Source organism: Xyrauchen texanus, chromosome 49 (genome assembly GCF_025860055.1).
Source record: "Xyrauchen texanus isolate HMW12.3.18 chromosome 49, RBS_HiC_50CHRs, whole genome shotgun sequence".
In the NCBI taxonomy this organism is placed as follows: domain Eukaryota; kingdom Metazoa; phylum Chordata; class Actinopteri; order Cypriniformes; family Catostomidae; genus Xyrauchen; species Xyrauchen texanus.
The window spans coordinates 9,898,643-9,918,182 of record NC_068324.1 but is presented as its reverse complement, the minus strand read 5'-3'; the positions used below and the strand labels follow the sequence as shown (position 1 = coordinate 9,918,182).

Here is a 19,540-nt window from a genome sequence, read left to right as displayed (position 1 = left end):
CTAAAAACGGGTGCCATTTGTTTCTCTAATATACATACAGTAACCACAAATAACATTTTGGACACTTAAGCCACACTTAAAGATGTATAAATGTCATAAATATTTGCATTATAACACAATTGGCATTTATTTTTAAGAAAGACAGCACAAGCAGTGGCGGTGGCGTAGTGGGCTAAAGCACATAATTGTTAATCAGAAAGTTGCTGGTTCGATCCCCACAGCCAACACCATTGTGTCCTTGAGCAAGGCACTTAACTCCAGGTTGCTCCGGGGGGATTGTCTCTGTAATAAGTGCACTGTAAGTCGCTTTGGATAAAAGCATCTGCCAAATGCATAAATGTAAGCACACTTTTAAAGAAAAAAAATTCACTAAAAGAAGTTGGTTTAAAATTCTAAAACAATATTGAAGAGGCATTGATGAAAATGAAAGCAAAAGTATTTGGACACTTTCTGGTCACCGAACATTACTGTAACATATCCATGGTTAATGTTATGACACCTGTGGTTACTCTGCTAGGACACCTGTGTGAACTTGAGGGGAACTGACTTCATACATCCACTAAAAATGACCTTGAGATGAATTAGTTGATTAAAAGTTGGTTGATATTTTCTTAACTAATGCAACAAATACTTTTAGGTGCCAATGTACATCCACACCAGCACAACACATCTTAATAAAGTTGACAAAATGTACATTTTAACAGTCAAAAAAATCTGCTTATTACAACAACAAACACTAAGAAAATGGAATTATAAAGCTGAGTGCTTGGATTTAATAAACACTCAAATGGAAAAGGAAAGATAATTGCAAAGGCAAAACCTTTATATACGCAGACAGCCCGGCTTACCTTTTTGAGCCAGGTGAAATGCTTATAAAAGTCAATTTCTTCTTCCATGCTGAAGGCCCATTTCTACCCACTATTATGAGGGAGACACTGAGATTTGAGCACTGAGTTTCATTGACTCTGCCTGTTTCACAGCACCACAAGCTACTCCTCCTCCTTATACTGGCTGCCGAAGACTCCTAACATGCTTAGACAACTGCACAAAGCTTGCTTCAAAAGCCAGACGTCTGCTCGAGACCCCCGTGTCTGTTGTCCAGCCAACTCAACAACAAATGAGTTTGTGTGTGTCAGATGCAAAACATAATTTCCATAAGTTCTTCTCCCGTTACATGCTACCCAGCACTGTCCTTCTATCTGCTTGCACTGAAACTCTCTCTTTCATATGCAAAAGTTTCTCTCTCTGTAGTTCTCGCCAAATCATTTCTCTTTTCCTCCGCTCTATTTTAACCTTATGGTCTTTCCCTTTTCTCTTTGTGAGACAGTGGCTGTGATTAAGTTTAAGTCCCAATTCAAGTCTGAACTGAAAAAAGCCAGTGACTCTGTTTAAGCACGAAAAAGAAAGAGAGAGAGACGCACAGAGAGAAAAGGGATATTTAAAGGCACACTGTCTTTCAGCACTCGCCCATCTGTTTCTACTCAAGACTGTAACTCATTAGGCTGAAGACCCTGTTTCCTGTGGAAGACATCCATTCTTCCAAATGTGTCCTTCTAACTTTACAATAAACCCTGCTGTCCAGTTGTCTCCTAAATGGACAAACATAGAGGCAGAGACAATAAAGGAACAGAAAAGATACAAACTAGCCTGTTCTGTCAATAATCTTGCAATGCTGACTTTACAATGGTGCTATGCACAGGCTGTTTCAGTTAATGCGCACAACAAGGAAGTTGTTCCTCGTGCTTACAATGTGTACATTTAGTAAATAATAGTTGGCGGTTCTTATTACTACGTCATATATTTGGGTATTTAGCATGCATAAAAAAGTACTTTTTTAACAGCCGAGGAGTTTTCTTCTTCTGTAAATGCGGTACATATTTTGACAGTGAGTTCAACGAGCTCATCTCACTATACAATCTTCTCGTATTGCATTGCTTAGAGCATTTCCTGTTTGTGTCATAGAGTGTTTTGTGGATTATATGGAGGAGTGGGGAATAGGTTCGCTCTAGGGACTGTTGTCATAACCTTTAAATTACTACAGCTGGAGTGAACTATTTTCCACACAGAAAAATTTTGCATTCTACAGTGCTGTTTTTTGGTGATATCACATGCTGCCAGGGATATTTTCCACTGTAAGACTTAATATGCTGTTGGAGGCTGAGATAAGATGATTATGTCAGCTATCATGTAGTATTAATGGTTCAAATCTGAGATCAAGCAGGGCCGATTGTGTCTTATTAGCGTAGCACGCAACTTATCCAGAGCTTTGGAAGTGCAGTGCTGTACCTGGCTAGGCCTGTGATCCTGACAGCTGCACAGCTGGAGCCACACCAGACAGACACACATGAACACAGACTATGCGCACATGCAAACATGCACATGCATACATAAACAAGAAAAGACATATTTTAATACAAGCAGAAAGACACCTATTGTACAAGTCCATTTTTTAAACCAGAAGATCTCAACTGGTTTTTGCTCAAGACCCAGATATTAAGTTGGATCAAGTGGTGACATAACACAGTACAGCTCTCTACATTATGAATATGCAAGTAAATTTAATGCTATGCGCCTAAATATGTCTGTTTTTAGACACTGATATTAAAATGTAACATTTATATTAACATGTTAATATTAACATTTCACTCAGTGAATTCAGTTGCGTAGTGTCAAAGCACCGATAGGTTTTTACTGAATAAAAAGCAAGCGATTATGAAGCTGGATTTAGCCTCATCTTTCCCTGCATGCAGTGTCTCTTGAGCATGCAGAAAAACGTGTTTGTGTCTTGCTTGAACTCTGAGCATCTTGTGGAACCGCAGCGTGGATGATTATAAAATGCAAGACACAGAATCTCAAAGTCTTCCTTCATGAGAAATAAGGGCTCGTGAGTCAATTGGAGAGCCTTAAAATAATGTGTGAAAGTGAAGAATTTAAGGCAGGAATACAATATAATATAATATAATATAATAGCTATACAGGTTGGCTGGGTTACAAAAAAATAAATACAAAAAAAAGCCTGAAAACGTAAAATGAACTAAGAAAAAATCTGAAAAATAAAGAGATATATTTTAGTTATTTAGAAATATACTGATAATTACAAAATTTTAAGATGCATACTTTTATATTTTCAATTTGATTGTCATTTGTTTTTGAAGCCAGAAAAGGAAATCATACACCCTTATTTTATTATATTAAATTTGAATAAATTACTTTTTTGTGTGCATGAAGCTCACATAGTGACATTTTGTATGACAATTAAATCGTCATATTCGTGAAAGACCTAAAACAGACAATGATGGGTCTTGCTCTAAAACAGGCAATTCATTATCATAGTCTCAATTATTTGTTTGACAATTAGTCGTCAGCCAAATTTCAAAATCAAAATCAGCACGGCATTATTAGGTTTGTGAATATAGTGAATTTTTTGTAAAACATTTGTATGAAATTTCAATCGGTGACAACAGCTTGAATCATTCTTAAAAATGCCAATTCATGACATCATATAAATAGATAGAATGTGAAATTTGTATATTTTTAAAAAGCTAAAATATGATTAAAATTATAAGGCATCTGGGCAGATCGAGGTTGGGAAGATAAGTGTGAATGACTTTCACCTGTGTGCCACAACGGTCTTGTGTTCCAGTGAGGGAGGCAGGAGTAGAGGAGAAAGCGGCAGAGGGGAGAGAGAGACGCGTCAAGCTGTTTGTGTGTAGTGTGTTGATCTGAAAATGCAACAATAAATGTCTATGTGTTTTGTCAAGCCGGCCTCAGCATCCTCGTTTCCACGAACTGTTACAATACTATATTGCTAAAGTCATACACAGTATATGAAGAGGCCGCATTTCTTGGTTTGCTTAATATCTTTTTCAGTTGCATTACGCTTACATGTAGTCAAAAGTCTGGTGAGTAAAAACAAAAATGTACTAGCCAATGGCGATTTTTTCTCCAACATGACCGTAGAGGGTTGCAGTACCAAAATTGTTTATCATTCAAAAGTAGACAAAAATATCCTTAAAATCAAACAAAAAACAATAGTGAGCGTATTGTGCATCATATGCATTTACATGCACACCAATACACTGATAACTATCAAATATAAGCTTATTCCCAAAAAATTATTTAAGAACGTAATAATGTAAGAAATGGACATTTACCTGAGATTTGAAATCATCGGATTATTCTTTTGAGAGCAAAATGTAAACAGGCATGCGTACGACATTTATATACTTTGGATTACTTACACAGTAAATATGTTTATATGGAACACTAAATCGGAATGCATGATGAGCAAAAATCTTCATGTGCCGATTGGTTTATGCTTAAACTGTTTATGAGCTTACCCCAAAAAAAGCATTTACATGACCTCACACGTTGTCAGCTTATTAGTGTTGTCATTGTAAGAACGTGCATGTAAATGCGCTCAGTAAAACTTGCAAACTTGCAGTAAAACACAACATATAGACGAAATTTGACAATTTAGTAAATGCGTAAACAACAGCAGAAGTGTGATTTACCAGCCTAACACATGGAACAACCACTGGGCTAAATAGTGTATTAGTATTAGCCATATTTTCAAGTGACAGATGAATTTGCGGCAAACACTGTTGAGTTTTTTTGGATGCAACAAAAGATATGTCAACAGTTTTTCCTTCCTTATAAAATGTGTTATGCTTACAGGTATTTATTTTGCTATTCTGAAGGCCAGCTGTATCCTACAACATCTCACGCACATTGCATATAACACAAATTTTGTCATTAACACAGTACGCACAAACTGTCTTTTACATCGTAAAAAATCAATGTCGTAGTGGGTATGCATTGAACGTGTCCATACCAGCTCGAGCGTTCAATCATGCGTGAGACGTAACATGATTATATTAATTGCATGTTATTATTTGCATTCAGCAAATCCACCAACTGAGAACCACTGCTCTGAAGATAGACACGTGCACTAACTTTTTATTGATATGAATACTTATTGCAGTTTAGACAGGTCTCAAATCAGCGATGAGATGAATGACGAACCTCTCTTTTAGCATTTCTGCAACTGTCCACAAACATTCCTCATGCATTGCTGCATCGTCAACAAACATTACACACAAACACAGGCCAGTTGCGGCATGTAAGAACAAAAAGATATCCAACCCCTCTAATGCCCAAGTCTAGCAGTCGGGGACTTGATTGCATTTCCTGCACCGTTTTTACTGACTGTAATTAGGGTGCATGTGTGTTTGATCCTGCTCAGAGACGAGCAGAGTTCAGAGAGCTGCTGGTGTGTGTGTGTGTGTGTGTGTTTGTGAGCGTGTGTTGAAGAAGGGCCCTAGGGCTTTGTTGTGCCCCTTATGGTCAGATCCCAGCCAACCCCCCCCCCCCCTCCCCCCACACACACACACACTCAAAATAAGGCCCTTGATTGGTCTTTGAGCTCTGTCTACAGGTTGCTTACAACACTTTTTGTGATTATCCAAGTTCATTGACCAACAAATCACCGCAAGCAGCTGACATGAATCATGTGCAAGCATTTTCCATCGGAATCCGAAAATTTCTGCCAAAATAGGTCTTGTGACTGTTTTTGCCAATAACAGATAACAGCACAGCAAGAAAAACACTATTCTGGAAGAGCAAGTTTCAGTTCTTGCCAGATTACACATCACCAAACTAATGTAGTAGCATAAGCCTGAAATGAGCTGTCATAACTCAGCAGAGATGTCAGCTGTAGACTTACCCTGAAGATATATAGTCAGGTGGAAGGCAAGTTAAAGGTGACCAAAAGGTTTTTAATGCAGAGCAGGAGAGTGAGACTTGAGAGAGTCAAGAGAAAGAAGGAGAGAATGACTGTGTGAGAGAGAAGTTATGGAGATAAGAGAGAGAGAGAGGCAGGAAGCACAGTCCTATCAATGTCTCAGAGGGGATCCCAACTCTTTTAAAATCATCCAAGCAACATACATGCATATGCACACCAAGATGGGCCAGAAACTGTCTCTGAGGCAGGCAAGACCCACAATGCTGGAACAGCCAGGAAACTCAAAACTTATAGGAACAGTTCACCCATTTTTTTTATTTTTATTATTTACTCCTTCGTGTTGTTCTAAACATGAATGCTGTTATAGTCCAGTGGAATTCAAAAGTATATATTTTTTTAAGGATTGCGGATCTTGCAATGCAATGGCAGTTCACAGTGACCAAACACTGTCAAGCCCAAAAGAGAACAGAAAAGTAGAAACCGCATTTCACTCATGCGCTATATTTCAGCTCTTTAGAAGCCATACGATTGGTTTGTGTAAGGAACTGACTAAAATTTGAAAGGTGTCATGACATGAGGAATAACATTTTCCTTGATCTTTTAACATATAGATGTTGATGTACTATAAAAACATACTGTAAGTTTCAGAACTCAAAACTTCCTTCTCACTGCAAAAAGAGCACTTGTTGAAAACAAGCTGTCAAAACGACATTGTGATGTCACACTGTGGTAGACATTTGCATCTCACCACCTCCACAACAACACATCAATGCCTATTTTACCTTAATACCATAGCCCTGCCCAGTAGCAGTGAGATGGCAGGTCAATCAAGAGCAGAGAGCCAATCATAACAGTGGCCATTTACTGTCAAGTCTTAAAGGAGAAGCAGCACCAAAACTGAGTGTTTCTGACAGAGGGTCAGAATGAGGGTGGAAAATCATCATGTTTTAAAAATGTATGACTGTTTTGTGCAAAAAACATATAACTGTTAAACTATAATATTACTTTACATATTCAAATAATAAAAAAGGCATGTAATGACCATATTAAGTTTAATAACAACTAGTTATTAGTTTCAGTTTGTTTCTCACAAACATATGGCTTTAGAAGACTTAATAAGTCGTATGGTGTTTTTTTTAATGCTTTTTGAAGCTTTACAGAACATTAAATTGCATAATTAAAATTTTTGGGTGAACTACTCTTTTAATAGATCTGTTTACTGAACATTCTTAACACTTTCAGGGTCTTCGTTTTGCTTAATTATGTCACCACACTTAAGTTAAAAGGGTTTGGCACGTTTGTGATAAACTTAATATGAAACATGTTTACTTTATCATCTCGGTAACATGTTAAAATTAACATCTGCCACTGTGCTTGACATAAACATGAATATAACGAAAACACTATCTACTAGGTGTTGACTGAAATCTGGAGGATGTGGCACTAGACTAAACAGAGAGGCTAACTAAAACATTAAACATCAAACCTCCAAGTGTAATTATTGTTCATGAGTTAGATACGGGTGAATGAGCTAGCTGGGATCAGGGGGAGGACTTTAACTCAGTGGAAGCTTAAAATAGCAATTTCAAAAGCTTAAATCTACCTTTATGTGAACTGACTGTGGTTTTCGAATAGTTATGATAGTTTCCATCAAAATACCATAGATACAGTAAAACTGTGGAAAAATATCAGGTTTCTTGGCTAACGTGTTATTAGCCCTCACTGTCAACAAAAAATATCCTGTGCACAAACTATTTATTTGTGCCAAATTTGCAGTTAATATTCACTAAATGCTTCGCACAAGGGTTAACGTGAACACTGTTTTTTAAGGGAAATTTTAATTAGGGAAAATGCCAGAAACCTTCATCATAAATAGGTGTGATGTGACAAATTTTGAGCATCTCAAGTTGTTTTTTTGTACTCACTGAAAGTGAAATGTTGTGAAAAGCAAAAAACTGTAACAAAAAAACAGAACATATTTGAACATAGCCAAAATATAAATAATTGTATTCCACTACAGTTACAATTGAAATAATTGGTATTTAGAATAGTTACATTCAAAAAGTATTTTGATTACAGAAGAGATTACTTTGCATTTTATTGTCATTTTTGCCCAATGAATTTCCAAGACTTTTCTAGTCGCTTGGATAACTGGACAAAAATGTTATAAATTAATTTAAAGAGAACAGACTAAAAAAGTAACTTCTAGCCAATGAAATGTTTTTGACCATAGCAGAATTGAAAACGTTATGTTAATATTTTCCATATCGTATTAATATTTACCTAATTACTCTTCCAAGCTTCAAATTCCCTGATATTTCCCAGATATGACAACTCCACTTTATATTGCACAGTGCACACTACACACACATAATCCATATGAGTATTTTACTCCAATGTGCTCATCAACAGTGTCTCACCGAGCCTTTCTCCAGCCACTCCATGAGGGTCTGTGCAGTGGTACAGGGCAGCTGGGAGCGCAGATAATTGCAGTCCTCCTCTCTGGGCTGCAGCTCCAGAGCCAGTCGCAGTTCCTCAGCCAGATGCAACACCTGCAAGGGCCTGATGCTCAATGGGGAGCCCAGGTCACACAGCCCATTACTGAATTCCACTGCAGCCTTGGAGCCTGTGTAGAGAACAAGGAAGATGGACTAAGTAAAATATTGAAGCCTTGACCTTGTGGTTAGCACACCCTACAACAAGGGGTCAAAATGTTGCTGGTTAGAATGGTAATGTAACTACATCATTCTGGGGGCAAAAATTATACTTCATTAATGGTCATTCAGAAGTAGCCATGTTTTCGGTTAAAATAATTATTTTTGCATGCAACATACTGTATAAATAGCAAAAAAAATATTTTTGACAGTGACCGATTCATTTTTTTAAATAATGGTATCCAGAAAAGTCCCCATATTTCCCAATGCCGTTCCTTATCATCATATCAAACTGACAAAAAGGCAAAAGGTAAAAACAGACAGTTGAGAAGGAAGCAAATGTAAAAAAACAGGCAAATAGTGAATTGAGATGCAGAAGAGAGAGAGAAAGAGAACATGAGAGATGCACCATCACACCATGTCATAGATCATCACATCATATCAACCATCACCCACAACAGCCACGTGCCACCTCCATAATCTAGCTCAACAACAGTTCCAGCTGTCTCCATCTGGATAATATGGAATGAGACAAATTTACAGGAAGAGACATCTGGAAACCATCAGTATTCTATAACACTACTATAAAAGCATATGATGACTTCGTTCCATTAGTTTATGCCAAAATCAACAATAAAAACGAAAGGAGACCCTGTTGACACTGGATAAGGGCCCTGGGCACAATTTTAATCTTTTGCAATCACAATTATTTGCACACTTTTCCATTATTATAAAAAGTGAAACCAGGTCACAACGGCTCTAAATCTATACTCGTATAGGTTCCATGTTATTCTAAAGGTAAAGTGTTTAATTTCTGTGCCACTAGCATCACAAAAAATTATCACGGTTTTCAAACTATGCTATGAATGATGAAAAGAATGTAAAGAAATTGTACTAGTATGCATGGATAGAATGTGAAATTACTATGCATAACTGTGTAAATGCACAAATTTTGCATTCAGGCGCAAGTTTCCTGCTTGGCTACGGGCATGAAATGGCCTCATTGGTTGCTTTAATGAATGGGTCGGAGTGCTGTGCCAGTTAATAAAACATGCCCTTAAGGAACACACTAACACTGCAATTCCAGCAGTAGATATGGAGACTTTGGTGAAACATTCTTGTTATGGAGTGTTAGTGTGTTCAACGATGATGTTGAATGATGAAACGATTTTCATTTTTGGGTAAACTATCCCTTTAATTAAAGCAGGACAGCATTAATTTTTCACATTCTTTTCACTGGTATGACCACTAAAAATGATCAAAAGAGCACTAAAATTCTTAAAGCTAGATTATAGCTGCATCTTTATTTTGTTTGAGAGGTTCCAACTTTCACCAGCAGATGGAGGCATTTCAAGAACCTTGAAAAAATCCTCAGGACAGTCATTCATTGTTATTTGCCAGTTCACACAGTACAACACACAGCACAACACACAGCATGTCTGTGGTAAATTCTTATGACTCCCTCCTATTCTTAACACAGAGACAGACACTCATTTAAAGTCTATATCTAGGTTTAGCCCCATGGTATTAAGTGCCTGTCCACATTTAGCCTAACATTTGATAACTAAACATTAATGGTGTTAAATTATATAATGTAAATTCAAACGCAATTTAATTATAAAATCTTGCTTTTTTTTAAAGCTAACTTGATGCATCTGTAATATTTGGCACATGTAGTCCATATCCAGTACAATTACAACCATCAACCTATACTCCATCACTTTTAAAAGAGTGACACTTCATCATTCACATTCAATTAATATATTGACAGTGGAATAAAAAATAAATCTTTAGACTGTTGCAATAAATTAAATATATTCATGTTTTCAAATTCAATATACTGTAGTGTACAGTGGCCCTGAGTAAAGTATTTGGACACTTAAGCCACACATGAATGCCAATTTGTATGAATGTTTCTTCATTATATCACAAAATATCAAACTATTTAAAGACATATTTATTTTTATTTTTTTATATATAACACAAACACATTTGTCTAGAAAACATTTCACAAAAATAAATGTATTTGGTTTCAAATGACTAAATAGTATTCTAAATTAAGACAAAATTAAATGTTCTGGTTGCCATACTAAGTAGTACATGTCCAGATTAATTGTATGTGATGAACTACACCTGTGGTTACTCTAATAGGACATATGGTTTTAATTATAGGACATTTTTAAGAGTGTCCAAAAGTGTCTAAATATTTTTTGGGGCAACTGTATACATATATGTGGTTGGGAGGTGATCATAAGATATGAAGTTTATGAATTGTAACAAATATTAAATAAAAAAATACTAAGTATTTCAATATATTATAGTATTTTGTCAAAGTCTGGTCAGGCCACTGTCCCAATGTGTTGTACTTCATATTGTTTCGCTCAGACAGCAAACAGCATGCTAAGCTCCATCCCCCAAACCTTCATTTGTTGACTGCCTACATTAAACATTTATCATCTATTAGTTAAATCATGTTGGCAATCCTTGAGCTTGCTTGAGGGGCTACACAGCCCCCCACATCCTCTCCCTGCTCAGCTCCTCCAAAACTGGCTGCCTGTTACTCTGCTTAGTACTGATTAAAAATGCTGTGTTGAAAGGCTGCACACCCAACAATGCTACTCATTATCTAGCTTAAAATGGTATGCTCCTATGCAATGTTTTCTTAACATATCTCATGATCAGTATACTATGTACAGCCATATATTCAAACTATCCAAAGCTTTTTGAATAGCCTTCTACCTTTGTTTGGCATAATACTTTTCATTCATATTATCCAACACCAAGTTATTCTTTGAACAAGCTTCACACATGCAGTGTGGATGGAATCCAATTAGTGTTCACAGGTCAAGAGATATGTTGAAAAAACATAGTATAAGAGTAGACACTTATCTGCGTTTCTTAAGGGGTGTTTACCTAAGATGTGTTCTTGTGTTCGAAACAGTTACACTGTAAATCCCAACTCATCCATGACACAAAAGTTTAGTGTTGAGTCTACACAAATGGTCAGAAATGTCCAAACAACATAAACAATGTATGTACACTTGACACAAAAACACATATCATGTTAGTTTGACATATTTTTTTTAATGTTAAGTCAACAAGTTTTCATTTTTGAGTTAACTGTACTAAGATATAAAAAGCATATATAGCCTAATGTGCTCAAGTCCAATTACCAACAAATACATTGTGCACTTAGCATATAATTTAACAGTCTACTGAACACAAAAAAATTATTGTTTTTAATGTAGTGATTTTGTTACTCAATAAAATTAATATTTCGTTCACGGGGTGGCTGTGGCTCAAGTGGTAGCATGTGTTGGCCACTAATCGCAGGGTTCGCGGTTCAATTCCTGGCCCACATGACTCCACATGCTAAATTGTCCTTGGGCAAGACACTGAACCCAAAGTTGCTCCCAATGGCAGGCTAGTGCCTTGCATGGCAACTCTGCTGTCATTGGTGCTAGCATCTCACTGTGCTTAAATTGCATTTCAATGGTTTTCAGTGTCTTTTGCTATAAATGTGTGTGTGTGAATGGGTGAATGAGATGCAGTGTAAAGCACTTTGAATACCACTAATGTTAAAAAGGCAATATATAAGTGCAGATCATTTACCATTTAAAATATTTGAGTAGAAACAACACCTAAATTTGAGTCAAGTGTACTCAAAACTTTCATGTTACTGTGCTGGACTAAACTAAAGGTTTTATGTGCAAGCCGTTTCCACAAAAAATTTAAGTAGAGTGAGCGAGTTGGGATTTACAGTGTACATGTAGCACCATGTAATGGAAAAAACTGCAGGTGCTTAAGCGCAGTTTAAAAATTTTAACATGACATGTTGACTTAAAAATTAGGCTGTCAATTTAATTTGTTAAATTAATTCAGCATCAGATGCCACCTGCATGTGTTTGCCAGTCTCAGTCAGCAGAGGGAAGCAAGAACAACTCCTGATATACAGGTAACACACAGCTTTACAGGTAACAAACTGAAAACAGCTGGACGGAGCAGAGTGCAGGGCTCTCGAGACACGTTTTTTAAAGTATCAAACTACATTTAACTTGACACAGCACACTAAAAAGATGACGTTTATAGCGGAAGACACTGAAAACCATTGAAACGCAATGTAAGCACAGTGAGAGCATCTGTCTGACGTATGTTTGCTGATGAAATGCAAGAATGCATCCTATTAAAACAGTCCAGAACTACCTCTGACAGATTAATGAGCTCAGTTAAAAATGTATCATTGTGGATGGTAGGACATTGCAAGGCTTGTTCAATGATATGGAAATAAATCAAACAATATATTGACTTCTAAAACTACTTTTTGTATTGTCTAATAAAAAAATTGCACTGCTACAATAATGTATTCAATTATCTGATTTTTATATTTACTATATATATTATTATATCTAATTATCTTTATTTGGGGGTCTTTTCAGCAAATATTGATCGATGTGCAAACTATCTAACAGCCAAAGCACAACATGCTGCAGGCACGCTTAATAAAGCACTACTGCTCAAATGAAAAAACGAAGAAATATCAAGATAATCAAGTCAAAAGTCAATAATCAAAATAATCAATAGTCAACATCACTAACTTCGAGTAGTCGGTTATTAGATAAATATCATGACCCACATCTAGTTTTGAAACACATAACTGTATAGACCAGTTCATGGTCACTCCTAACAGTAAAGAATTTTGATCTATGCAAAGTTCATTGGGAGGTTTACAATTTGGCTTGAAATAAAAATAATGTATGCTCAGTCTTACCAGCAATTATATCATCCATTTGTTCCAAGGCTGCTTCTAACATGTGACTTGCATCTGAAGCCATGGCGCAGTCGTCTACTGCATCTGCTGGTTTGACTTTCTGTGACATGCAAAAATGTGCCATTATAATTATGCAACATAATGAATAAAAGTCGCACTTCCAGATATTGGGAAAGGGACACATTTTGAAATTCAGGGTGGGGTAAATATACTCACAGAAGAAATAGTTTTGTGTGTACATATACTATGAATGTTATTTGACAGTAGGCATTAAGAAGCCTAGTGTATTTAAGACTGCATCCTTGCTGTACTGTAACTTACAAAGATGTTAATATAGCTTGACATTGCATGCATTCCCTTAGGCACAAGTGGTTTGAAACAATGCATGTAAATAAAAATCATAGGGTTGTAACTGTCAGTTAACATAGCTGTATTTATAAAATGACACTTAAATAAAAGGAAGTAAAAAATGTTGTGTTTGATACATAAAGAATGAAAGGTTTCTAAAGCTATTGGATAAAAGTGCCTTCCATTTCAAGAGCTGATATTTTCCAAAGTGTAAACCCTTTACTCTCTACAGTGATGTATCCTGTCCCTTTGGGCCCTCAGCCATGGTGAGAAACTTGAGTATAATTAGGCCTGCAGGGTCCAGTTTCACCCCATTGTCATGCCTTGTGGCATATGTAATAGATTTATACATCATATATTCAGGCTTACAAACACACATACATTAGCACAAAGAAAAAACACAAAGAGGTAACTCTAAATGACTGAAATACGTACAGTATATGGAAACGTATGGGTAAGTGATACAAAATTACTATTTTACAGAAAAAATCCTCTTTTAGCTAATATTCATCGGTGGTGCCTTCCAAGCTAAGCATCACTATTACAATTGCTCATACTTAGGTTTAGAGATTTATTACAGAAGTTTATTATTAGAGAAGTATTACATTTTGGCACATACAGTCATTGTGCAACAAGATCACACAAGAAGTTGGCATTTTGTTTCAGAGAATTCTGGTACCAGGATCAGGCACGATATATCGACTCACAACAAAGCACCATCTCCTATCAGACATTTTTACATTGGCAGCGAGTTTATCATCCCCTGTGACACAACTGGAAGGGTGTTGCATCAGCAGTGTAGGAGATACGAGTTCGGACACCACGGTGAAACCAGGAAGTAATTGTGTTCACATAATTAGCAACAAGTGCAATTCTGAGGTTGCAGTTTTCTCTCTAACATGACATTTTTACTACACTGATGATAAGGTTTAGGTTCAGGGTTTGAGTTTTGGGGTACAGTTTACAAAATATGCATTCTGTCTTACTGTAATGCAGCTTTGTAATACAGCACTTTTCGTACCACTGTCTCCTTAAGATGATTTGCTTACAATGTATTCCTCGTTTGCTTACAATTGTAAGTCGCGCTGGATAAAAGCATCTGATGAATGAATACATGTAAATGTACTGCCTACACAGCTGATTCCACCCCTCTATTACAACTAGAAAACAGATCTCATACCGGCCCATGCCGCATTTCAATTTTAGCTAAAGAAAAGTCAATCTACGGTTTTCTATTTTACTTTGATATCAGTCTGTATCGTTTGCGCTACGGAGATGTATGATGCCTGATATTGTATGGCTTCTTAAGGAGAGGTGTTCTATAATGGTTCTAATCAATCTGACTTATGATTTTCACCTGGCAGACAATAAAAAGGATGAAATGCCATAGATTTACATTGAAGGAAGCATCAGAGACATATCGATAATATCATAGAGACTTATGGGTTGGCTCTTTTGACTTGGTCCTGTAAGTCAAAACCCTAGAACCCCAGGAACACGTTAGCAACCACTAAGCAATCCCCAAACATTTTACATTTTATGCATCAAACCAGCGACCTTCTGATTACCAGTTATGTGCTTTAGCCCACTACGCCACCCCCACTCCATGGTGACTTACCACCTAGAACACACTAGCAAATGCAAAGCAATTAGGGCTGGGCGATACGGCTACAAAAAGTAATTCTCAATATTTTTCAGCCTATTTATGTTATTCAATACACAGTATATCTTAATGGCATAAAACATGCTCATAAATGATATTTATTATGATATAAATTAGATACCAGTCACTATCTTGTTCCAGGATGGCACAGAGACATGACACACTTGTTCACAAAAGGCAACCGTTGAAGGACACCATACTGAAAGGGTGCACACACTACAATGTGGTTCATTATCTAGCTTAATTTAGCTTGACATGACAAGAGAGTGTTGACTCTATTCATGGCTTTGGAAGCTTCCACTGCTGAAACAACGGAATTCAAATGTACAGCAGCACTATAATCACAGCCCTGATAAGAACGTGAATATAAGCCTTCAGTTAAAATGACAAGAAGAGATGGGTACAGCCTGGTGCAGTTCATTAATAGATAGCATGCTTTTTAACACCAGCTAAAATGGAAAATTCAGTACAACCTCAAGCACTGTGCACACACCCTAGTTATTCGAGAAGATAAGGGTGTGTAGGATTATGCCCTACGAGTAATTCCTTATTTGATCATGGCGTTGAGATAATTACCTATTTACTCATTATAAGGCACAGTTTGTAGAACAAGAAACACCTCTACCGTTTACCAAATAATTCTCACAAAGCAAATTGTACCATACTGTACCTTTTTTTGTCTTGCATCCTAATTTCACATCAATCTTGAGATTGAGAGAAATTATGTATGTAGTCAAGGTAATAATTTGTGCTAATTAAAGAAAATGTTTCTGTCATTTAAAATCTGTCATTATTTACTCATCCTTATGAGGTGATGCTCATGAAACATTTCAAGCAAATGTTTTGGTCCTATTTTACTCCAAATTCAAAAGAAAGGTTTTTGTTCTGTTTTGGTCTTGTTCCTTCAGAAGCTAATTATGCAATCAAATGAGTCAGATAGAGATCATGTCAACCACAGAAATTGTCCTGTATCATCTGTTTTATAATATTCTGGCCTGACAAATCACTTAAACCATTAGTTCCCACGGACGTCTTTGTGTTTTTTTCATTTCTCGGCTATGGACATTTCTCCGTTCTTCACCTTTTTTGGACATTTCTTCATATGTGTGGTGTTTCGACAGGTCTCAAAGCCAAACACCTAGTTAAATCACATTTTCAAATGGAAACACAATACCTCAGTAAACTGTAGTAATAGCACGGAAACAGACAATATACTGTATGAAGCAAATAACAGACAGAATTCTAAGACCACATGCCACATTTACTAAACCATTCCAAAAGGTTTAAGTAGTCTGGTCTGGTCCACATTGCAACTTATTCTGGCCAAGAATTAGTCCCATTTACACAGTCAAAGAATGTTTGCCCAACACGTAAAGTGACCAACCACAGTTCATTTTGTTTTTAGCAGGCAGGTTGATCTAAAATAGATGATAGCACAAGACATGGAACAATCATCAGAGTTATGAAACATTAAGAAAAATCTCTCACCATGCGACTATACAACAATATTAGCAGAAATTAGAGTAGACTTTGCAATCAGAATTTCTGTCTGTCCAAAAGTAATAAGTAATAAGAACTGATTTAAAAAAACAAAACAATAATAGTTAGTAAAAAGTAAGTGATAAGTAATATAAAGTTCTAAAATGCATGCTGGCAGATTTAGTCAGTTCCAACAAACCTCTACCTTAGTATTTTATGTCATACTCAAGAGTTAAGAGTTACCAGGTGACTGAGTGCCTCTACAGCTATCTCTATAATGATTAGTGACATCATGGACATCACATGCCGGACAGTATTCAAAGCACATTACTAGGACCCTGGCTGATCTTGTGTATTTGCGAAACCCTGATAAGCCAGCACAAATAGGGAAACATGTAAATGGTTGGACATTGAAAAGCCTGCATGTTTCCCATCACACTGTTTTCTAATAGTGGTTACAGGGCCACCCAAGCCACAGTATTATTAGGGGGCTTTGATAGGGGTAACACTGATTTCCACCATAGTGTTTGAATCTGGTTTTATAAAACTATCGGTTAGATTTTCTTTGACATTCAAAAAAAAACTTGTATTATTATACTGTGTTGTTTTTATGTTATTAGTTATGTTACCTCACTAACTGTAACCAAATCTGGTCAAGGTGCTAACAGTATTCCAAATATCGATTTAAAATTAAATAAGAATAGTATGCTCAATTCAGCTTCACTAATCGAAAAATATTTTCAAGATTTATGCATTTCAATTTCATGACAAAATTCCATTAAATTAAATTGAGTAATTTTAATTAATAAAGTAAAAATAAATTAATTAATTAAAAAACTAAATTATATTTAAAATGTTATTAATTGAATTTTGTAAAACATTACACAATTGAATTTGATGGAATTTTGTTATGAAATTGAAATGTGTAAATTAAATAGAAATTGGCTAAAATATACTGTGTGTTCTGGATTCTAGTTTTAGGTTCTACTTCTTTCCTCAATCTGCATATGCAGAGAATTTTCTAATATATAATGCATTACAAATAAGCTAATAATCCAAACAGCTTTTAAGTGGTGCAGCAGGATAGTTTTACAGTCCTGAGGTGGTGTCCAGTTCTTACACAAGGCATACGTGGCTTAGAAACAAAGAGGATATATTTATACAAATTTTTATCTGTAAAACAAATAACAACAACAACAACAACAGCAGCAGTATGGGAATTAACAAGCCCTGATTAAAGTAGGTGTGACTGATGTGTCAGAATAAATATGATTCGTTATGAATACGATGTATTTAGATTTCTTGTTCTCAAAGCAAACAAATATATATATACACAGTATACATATGTTAAATTTATTTAATAAACATACATATACATATACATATATATATATATATATATATATATATATATATATATATATATATATATATATATATATATATATATATATATATATATATATTCTTATTTATATAGTCTTCTCATATATGTTTCAGTAAGATTCACCCAGTGAGACACATCAAACTAGTTTAGTTTGCTTTACTTTGACATATGACATGTGACATGTATTGACAACACTATTGTGTTTGCTCTAGTTATCACTTACAAAAGCAGACACTTTAAGTCTCATATAGATCTTGCTGGATCCAATAACCTTTGATCTATTGTGAAACCAGACAAGCAAGCTAATTCTCTTTTTGAGCTTTAATAAGTTAATGCTAGACATCATTTCATTTGAATACTGACTGAGACTGTGGACCCAGCATCTGGTACAGTAAACCGAATGTAAACTGTGGTGTTATAATAAGCATTCTCCTTAATTTACTCCAGGATGTTTAGATTAGCCAACAAAAGCTAATGCGGAAAGCCCCTGTATTTTGGAATTACATTGTTAATGATGATCACGTGAGAGAAGTCTGACCATGAACATATGAGTAATCATTAGAAAACCTATCAAATGTCAACTAAAACTTTAAACTGGTATCTCGCTGTAACACATCAACTCTGTTATTTGCATATTTTCACCTTGCTGTAAAGCAGTGTTCGCCATCTGAATGTCAGTGGCTGGTGAACGAAGAATCGTTATTATGGCGTTGATCTATACTGGGCTTATTTTCTGTCTTATTAGTATGCAGTCAATGCTAATCTAAATTCACACAAAGAAGGACAAAGGCTCTATACAGAACACCACCTTACATCTTCAAATCTCTATAATTAATCAATTAATTTCAAGTAATCAAGTAAATGTAGTAACATCAATATATTATCAACCTATCAATTACAGTAAAGCATATTAGGGGCCTGTCACATATTAGGGGTTCTTAAGATGGGCAAGAAGGAGCCGGGAACCGGCAGAACAGTCAACATAACTTTAATGTTATGAAGAAACTGAAACATAACATAAAAAATACAGAGGCACACACACAGTGGCCACTTGTGTCTCTCTTGAACTGGTGCCTCTGGCTCGTCTTTATCCCCTCCCGGCTGATAAGGACAATTCAGCATTGGCCGTGCATCCTCATGGCCCGGCAACGTCCTCCCCCTCGTCACAGCACCGTTCACACCCAAAGTGCCTTTCTTCCATCTGAGTTTTTCTATGTAAACGTGCGCTAGATAGACTTCTTTGACCGTTGAACCTCATCTTGCTTTTTTTGTCTTGTCTTGTCATATTTTTAAAGAACATCAACTTTGAAAAATGCATCTAGAGACATTTGTGTTTTGTTATAATTGTTGCACTGTGTTTAGCTTTTTAGTATGGATGTGGTCAAAAAAACTTTGTACAGTGAGAGCAAAATTAAGAGACCATAGGCAGAAATAGTGCAGGGGGAGGAAGTGGCATCAGCATTAGGTGTCAGACCAATAAACCCAGCACGTCAACACA

The 19,540-nt window shown here is 36.0% G+C and overlaps 1 protein-coding gene across 9 annotated transcripts in view; it reads right to left on the bottom strand.

The window, feature by feature from the left end:
- Positions 1–19,540, bottom strand: part of LOC127640413 (liprin-beta-2-like) — a 67,253-nt gene that overhangs the window by 40,421 nt on the left and 7,292 nt on the right. For 8 of the 9 annotated variants that reach the window (XR_007970089.1, XM_052122954.1, XM_052122955.1 and 5 more), the window contains exons 2-3: positions 13,166–13,265; positions 8,164–8,369 (exon numbers count right to left, since the gene is read on the bottom strand). Coding sequence is in view for 8 of the 9 variants with exons in the window: in XM_052122954.1 (XP_051978914.1) it covers positions 8,164–8,369; positions 13,166–13,229 (270 nt within the window). In the remaining variant the exon portion in view is untranslated. Of the gene's footprint in view, positions 1–848; positions 1,344–8,163; positions 8,370–13,165; positions 13,266–19,540 lie in introns of those variants that run through there. The other variant, XM_052122962.1, reaches the window with a different exon arrangement.